The sequence below is a fragment of the Harpegnathos saltator genome, unplaced genomic scaffold, assembly GCF_003227715.2.
Source record: "Harpegnathos saltator strain DR-91 unplaced genomic scaffold, Hsal_v8.6 scaffold273, whole genome shotgun sequence".
Lineage (NCBI taxonomy): Eukaryota > Metazoa > Arthropoda > Insecta > Hymenoptera > Formicidae > Harpegnathos > Harpegnathos saltator.
Genome location: NW_020230065.1, coordinates 41,058 through 47,607, shown reverse-complemented (window position 1 = coordinate 47,607; position 6,550 = coordinate 41,058). Strand labels below are relative to the sequence as shown.

At 58.2% G+C, this 6,550-nt stretch overlaps 2 protein-coding genes across 2 annotated transcripts; both read left to right on the top strand.

Annotated features, from left to right (window-relative positions):
- The first annotated feature begins 2,096 nt into the window (after positions 1–2,096).
- On the top strand, positions 2,097–3,412 carry LOC112588701 (uncharacterized). Its single transcript, XM_025299383.1, has 3 exons — positions 2,097–2,349; positions 2,439–2,950; positions 3,026–3,412. Exons 1-3 carry the CDS (start codon positions 2,097–2,099, stop codon positions 3,410–3,412), a joined length of 1,152 nt encoding a protein of 383 aa, XP_025155168.1.
- A 416-nt stretch (positions 3,413–3,828) lies between these two features.
- LOC112588700 (uncharacterized) lies at positions 3,829–4,701 on the top strand. Its single transcript, XM_025299382.1, has one exon. It carries the CDS (start codon positions 3,829–3,831, stop codon positions 4,699–4,701), a length of 873 nt encoding a protein of 290 aa, XP_025155167.1.
- Positions 4,702–6,550: the final 1,849 nt, after the last annotated feature.

The window sequence follows — 6,550 nt, the reverse complement described above, 5'->3', positions numbered from 1 at the left end:
CCTGCGAGCTAGAGTTCAGAGCTCATTTTCCACACATCCTCGGGACCGTGGCTGGCTGTAGGCCGTTACGTCCGGAAGGGCAGGTCTTCCGAAATGACGGAGGTCATTTCGTTTACACGTACTTTGACGTGCTCCGGGTGCCGCGCACCGTTGACGTCACAGATGTGTGTGTCCTGCGGGACTTTGCGTTGGCGAATGTTTTTCGCCTTGTAAATAGCTGCGCTTATTCTCTTCTGCGTTTCTACTGCGTTCCTTCTGCATCGTTCTTCTGCGTTATTCCACTTGTGTTACTATTGCGTCCATTGCGTTGTACATTGCGTGTCACTTTACGTCGGCACGTGCGCGTCCTTCCTCTCTCTTACTTTCGCCGCCGTCCCTGGGTGCGGTGCATCGGCACACGGTGTTGCGCGTTTCTGCAGGGCCCGTGGCCGCCTTACGGGACCCCAAACGTCAACCAGGACGATCGGTCGGTCGTCGAGTTTACTCGAGCGACCTGGACGCAAGCGGACGTCGCTCTGCGATCCAAAATCACCAGCCAGCTCTCCGGAGCTATTCTATGTTCGGTCTTGTTCCGAACATAATTTTGGTCCGAGCCGGATCGGGAGCGGCAGTCTCAGACCTGTATCTAGCTGTTTAGCTCGAGTTCATTATGACGTCTGAGGAAGATATCCATGGCCTTATCAATGTTCAGTACGATCGGCAGCATCGGATGGCACGACTGCTGGAAAACGGTCGTAAATCCGGTCAACTGAAGACGATTACCGGGCTGACTTCCCGTCTGCAGATGCTCGATACTTATTGAGCGCAGTATCAAGCGGACCATCGTACTATCCGGGCATCCCGCATGAAGTCAGTGCGGGAGTCGGAATATTTACGAAAGGACGCATACAACGAGGCGGAGAAGGTGTATCTTGCACAGCGCGTTGAGCTTCAGGACTTGCTCGACAGCCTGAAGGTGGCTGGGCCAGTGGCTCACGCTGTTCCAGTGCAAGCGGTGGTGCACGAGGCCTCGCTGCCGCGTATTCCGATCCCCAGGTTTGAGGGGAGATTTGATGAATGGTGCAATTTCAAGGACCTGTTTGAGTCCTTAGTGCAGAACCCTACCTTAGCGTCGGTTCATCGCATGCACTACTTGAAGCAGAGTGTATCGGGCGAGCCTGAGCGGTTGCTCCGCAATTATAGCCTCGTGCCTGGCTCGTTCAAGCAGGCATGGGACGCGCTCTGTGCGCGCTACGACAATCGTCGCCTCCTGGTTGACCAACATCTCGACGCTTTTCGTGAACTCCTGCCGATGCGTCAGGAGAACGCATCCGAATTGCGAAGGGTGCTCGATTGGGCTAACAAGCTGCGGAGCGCGTTGCGCCTTTTGGAGCAGCCGGTAGACGCTTGGGAGGAGATGTGGGTCAACGCCCTCCGTGCCAAGCTGGATCTCGCTACGCGGCGAGCCTGGGAGCTGGCCACCGCGGTTCGGCGAGAGCCAGTGGGCTGAGACCTATTGGCTGTTTTCTTGGATGAGCGTCGGGCGGCCCTGGAGGCTGTTAAGGCGGGCACGCACTCTAGCGGTGACACCGCGGTCTCTCCGGTCGTCGCAAAGAGTGAGCAGGCCTTGCATCTCCATCGGCCCAAGCCAAATCATTGTGCCGAATGCGGTGCTGAGCATGAGCTCAGGGACTGTCCGACTTTCAAGGACTTCGTCGTGTCGGGCAAGAGTGAGAACCCTCGGCCTGTGCTTTAACTGCCTCGGTTCATCGCACCAGGTGGCTGCTTGCCCTTCGACGAGTCGGTGCAGGGTGTGCGGTAAGCCGCACCACTCGCATTAGGACCGGAAGTCCGCCGCTCCGGCTTCAGGAAAGGGGCCGTTAACGGCGCATGCTGCGACGCGGATGCCCTCGCAGCGGGTTCTCCTGGCCAGGGCCAGAGTTTGATTGGTGGCAGCCAACGGGCGATCCACTGTGGTTCGGGCGCTCATAGACCAGGACTCTGAAGTGAACCTGGTGTCCGAGGCGGTCGCTCAGCGCCTCCGAGTATCTCGTTGGTCAGTGAAGGTGGGCCTGTCGGGCATATCGGAGGGACCCTCTCAACGGATGCGTGCCAGCATGTCATTGCAGCTTAAAGCGACTGCTGGCGTCCCGTTCTCCACGACGGTGGAGGCCCTCCTACCGCGACCTATGGCGTATCACCCCCCGCAGAGGGCGCAGCTGACTGGGAAGTGGGCTTTGAAGGGCCTTCAGTTGGCGGATGGTTCCGATGATGTTGAGCGTATAGAGGTGATATTTGGGACGGAAGTGTTCGCCGAGATATTGGTGCCTGGCATTCGCCGAGGACCACGGGGGGCTCCCATCGCACAACGTACCTGCTTGGGGTGGGTGTTGTTTGGAGCTCTCCCGTCGATAACCCAACCGGGCAGCTCTCATTGCCATACTGTGCAATGTGCACAGGCCGATACGGCCTGTTACGACGTTTCTGGGAGGTGGAGGAGGTTCCAGCGGCCTCCACACTCTCAGAGAAGGAGCGAGCTTGCGAGAAGCTTTTTACAACGTCAGTTCGCTGTCTTTCGGACGGCCGTTATCAGCTGCGTCTGCCATTGAAGGCCCCCCTGACAGAACTCTCTCTGGGCGATACTCAGTGGATTGCCACTGCCTCGCTTCACCGCTTGGAGCGGCATCTGCTGCGGCAGCCTTCTTTAGGCGAAGCCTATCAAGCGTTCCTTAAAGACTACGCACAGCAGAGGCATATGGTTCGCCTGTTGCTCGGTGTCGAACAACCACGGCCCTCGTACTTTATGCCACATCACCCGGTGATAAAACGAGCTCCCGAGCTCAAGGTCCGAGTGGTCTTTAATGCCTTGCAGGCGTCCACCAATGAGCAGTCCTTGAACGATTTGATGCACGTAGGGCCACGCCTGCAACGAGAACTTAGAGAGGTTCTGCTTGCATGGCGGATGCATCAGGTGACTTTCACTGCGAACATCAAGCAGATGTTCCGATAGATACGAGTGGCTCCTGAGGATCAATACCTCCAACAGATCCTTTGGCGAAATAGCCAGCTGCAGCCGATAGGGATGTACCGCTTAGCCACGGTCACCTATGGCATGGATTGTGCTCCCTATTTAGCGATACGCACGCTGCATCAGCTCGCGCTGGATGAGGAGGAACACTATCCCCAGGCAGCGGAGTTGCTGCGTCAACAGACGTACGTCGACGATATACTTGCGGGAGTAGATACTCTGGAGGAGGAGCGCCAGCGACAGCACGAGCTGCGCAGCCTGCTCATGGCGGGCGGGTTCCACCTCCGGAAATGGGCGGCCTCTCAGTCGGGGCTTTTGTCCAATGTCCCGGAGAGTGACCGAGAACCATTAGTGCCACTGCCGGACCCCGGGACCGTGGGGACCTCCGTGTTTGGGATCGGTTGAATTCCGAGCGAAGATTCCGAGCTTTTTGCTTCTCGGTTAGGGCCGATGCTTCGTTTACCGCCTCAAAACGCGGCATCTTATCCGTCGTTGCTCGATTGTACGATCCAATGGGCTGGCTGGCGCCTGTTAGTTAGGAGTGGCCAAGACACTCCTTCAAGATCTGTGGTTGGCCGGACTCGACTGGGACAAGGCTCTTTCTCCTGCTATGGCGCAGCGGTGTGACTCCTTTAGGAGCTCCTTTAGGAGCAGACTCCGGAGACTTCCGAGTCCCTCGCTAGACCGGATGGTCTTCCACTGAGGTAGAAACTCAGTTGCATGGTTTCTCTGACACTTCAGAAAGGGCGTATGCTGCCATCATTTATTTAAGGGATCGCCGGTCCGATGGGACCACACGGGTCACTCTGTTGGCGGCCAAGATGAGGGTCACCCCCTTGAGGCGGGCGTCGTTGCCCCGTCTGGAGCTGTGCAGTGCACAGCTGCTCTCGCGCCTCATGCAGGCCACGATAAAAGCTACCGGTTGTGGCGAGCCGACAATTTATTGTTGGACGGATTCCTCGGTCGCACTCCTCTGGATTGGCGGATATCCATCCAGATGGACTACTTTCGTCGCCAGCCGCGTCTCGTTCATACACGAGACCACAACGGATGCCTCTTGGCACTATGTTCCGTCCGGCGACAATCCTGCGGATTGCGCCTCCCGGGGTTTGTCGCCCGGCGGCTTAAGGCACGCTCTTTGGTGGCATGGGCCTTCCTGGTTCATTGGCGACCCGGCGGAGTGGCCTAGTGCACTCCGAGTCACTGTCGACCCGAGCGGTTGCGAGGAGCGCCGCAGAGTTCATTTAGCGGCAGTAAACCTGGAGGACTGGTGCGGGGTTCTCCGGGCCTCTTCTTTCCGCAAGACCATATGCATGATGGCTTATGTACGACAGTTTCTGCTGATACCGCGGGTCCGCGAACCCCTCTCGGCGGACGAGCTGCGTAAGGCTCAGCTACGCCTGCTACGGATCACGCAGAATAATTTCTTCGGAGACAAGTTGGCTCACCTGCCCGAGGAACGGGCGTTGGCCGTGGGTTCCGTGTTGCGCCCACTCAATCCCGCGATTTACGGGTGCGGCCTCCTGTGCGTAGGAGGTCGCCTACAATTCTCGGCATTGCCGGCTGACACACGGCAGCCGGTCCTGCTGCCTCGACATTCTCAACTCGTTGCACTCGTTGCCCGGGATGCGCATGAGCGCACGCTGCACGGAAGAGTACAGCTTACTCTCGTCACGTTGAGGCGCCAATTCTAGATCCCCGCCGGGCGATCCTTCGTGCGCCGGGTAATTCGAGGCTGTATGCGGTGCACATGTCATAGCGGCACGCTGGTTACCCCGATGATGGCGCCGCTACCTTATGAACGGGTGTTGCCCCACCCGCCATTCTTCACCACTGGGGTGGATTACGCTGGATCGGTAGCGGTCCGTCCATCTCGTGGACGAGGGCGAACCACCTCTAAGGGTTACATCGCTGTGTTCGTCTGCTTTGTCACGCGCGCCATACACTTGGAAGTGGTCAGCGACTACTCTGTCTCGGCCTTCCTAGCGGACTACCATCGTTTCGCGGCTCGACAAAGACTGCCGGCTACCATCTATAGCGACCAAGGGACCACGCTCGTGGGTGTGAACCGGGAGTTGAGATCACAATTTAAGGCTGCCGTGGCTTTGGGGGGATCGGTGGCGGCTTCTTTGGCTAACCAGGGCACCACCTGGAAGTTCATCCTTCCTTCGGCATTTTGGCGGACTATGGGAGGCAAGGGTGCGATCCGTTAAGCATCACCTACGAAGGGTGATAGGAGACCAGGCGCTGGCATTTGAGGAGTTCACCACTCTCCTGGCTCGCATCGAGGCCTGTTTCAATTCCAGGCCCTTGTGCCCTTTGACGGACGATCCGCAGGATTTAGAGGCCCTGACTTCGGGTCATTTTTTGATAGGGCGGCCGCTGTTAGGTCCGCCTGAGCCGTCTCTCGGAGAGATTCCGGTCACGAGGCTGAGTCGTTGGCAGCTGCTCCAACAGATGACGGAGAACCTGTGGGATCGCTGGTCCAGGGAGTACCTGGTCCAGTTACAGGGTCGGGGAAAGTGGCTCGTCGCCTCCTGGCCGCTAGACATCGGAGATCTCGTGGTGTTAGTGGATACGTGATTCCCTCCGGCTCGTTGGACACTCGGTCGCGTTACGCGTCTACTTCCGGGCCCAGACGGGCACATCCGCGTGGCGCAGGTGCGCACAGCAGACTCGACTTTGACCAGGCCATTGGTCAAACCGGTGAGGCTCCCGGTCGATCAGAAGGAGGTTCACCCTAATGGGCCTTCAACATGAAGGGGCTCAGCGAGTCCTTACGGACGCCGAGTCGCGAGTGCGATTTCGGTGGAGCTCGTTCCATCGAGTTGAGTTCCGTCGCCGCGACGGAGGCGGGCGATATATTTCGTACGGCATGGGCTACCGTGCGGAAATTCGGTTCGCGGATCGATGCAACAGGGCGGGCGGCCTAGCTCCCGGGGTATTCTCGCAAGCGGCGAGGAACGCCGGTATCCCGCGGCCGAGCGCGCGGGACTCCCGCCGGTGCCCCGCGCCTGACTGGTAGCTCCGACCGTGGCTGCTAGGCGGCGCGGCCCGCGATTCCACTGCCCGCAGGCAAGATTCGGCCGCCCGGCTATATAACCGGGCGCGCCTTGCTTCGCCTTGTCTTTTGCTATATCACTTGCTTGGCTATTCTCAGTAACACACCTGTGCTGGTTTTAGTGCGATTATCGTACTGCTGATTATCGACGCGCTTTCTAGGCTTTCCTAGGGCGGTTGTTCTTACTTCTCAGATTCGAACCAGCGCTCTATACATTCTGCTGAGTTGAAGGCGGCGCCGATACACCCTGCTGGGTTGAGGCTAATGGTTCGAATCTCGTCTTGTGATCTCATACTTACGGCGTTGCCGTGATTTAGGAGCGTCTCCTAGGAGCTTCGAGCTCCCTTGTTTCCCAAGTGTCCGTTCGGGGACCTTGGCGATATAGAAGCGGCTCGGTCGCCGTCTCTAGGCCGTTCTATACCACTTCGAGAAGTCGCGATTGGCGTCCAAATAGCTTGACACATGTACTAAACATTCATAAC

Bases quoted from the DNA above. Each gene is read 5' to 3' on its own strand.
- LOC112588701 (XM_025299383.1), top strand. From the start codon at position 2,097: ATGTCATTGCAGCTTAAAGCGACTGCTGGCGTCCCGTTCTCCACGACG. The intron at 2,350-2,438 runs GTACCTGCTTGG...CAATGTGCACAG, and splicing joins GGGGGCTCCCATCGCACAAC to GCCGATACGGCCTGTTACGA. The intron at 2,951-3,025 runs GTGACTTTCACT...TACCTCCAACAG, and splicing joins TTGCATGGCGGATGCATCAG to ATCCTTTGGCGAAATAGCCA.
- LOC112588700 (XM_025299382.1), top strand. From the start codon at position 3,829: ATGAGGGTCACCCCCTTGAGGCGGGCGTCGTTGCCCCGTCTGGAGCTG.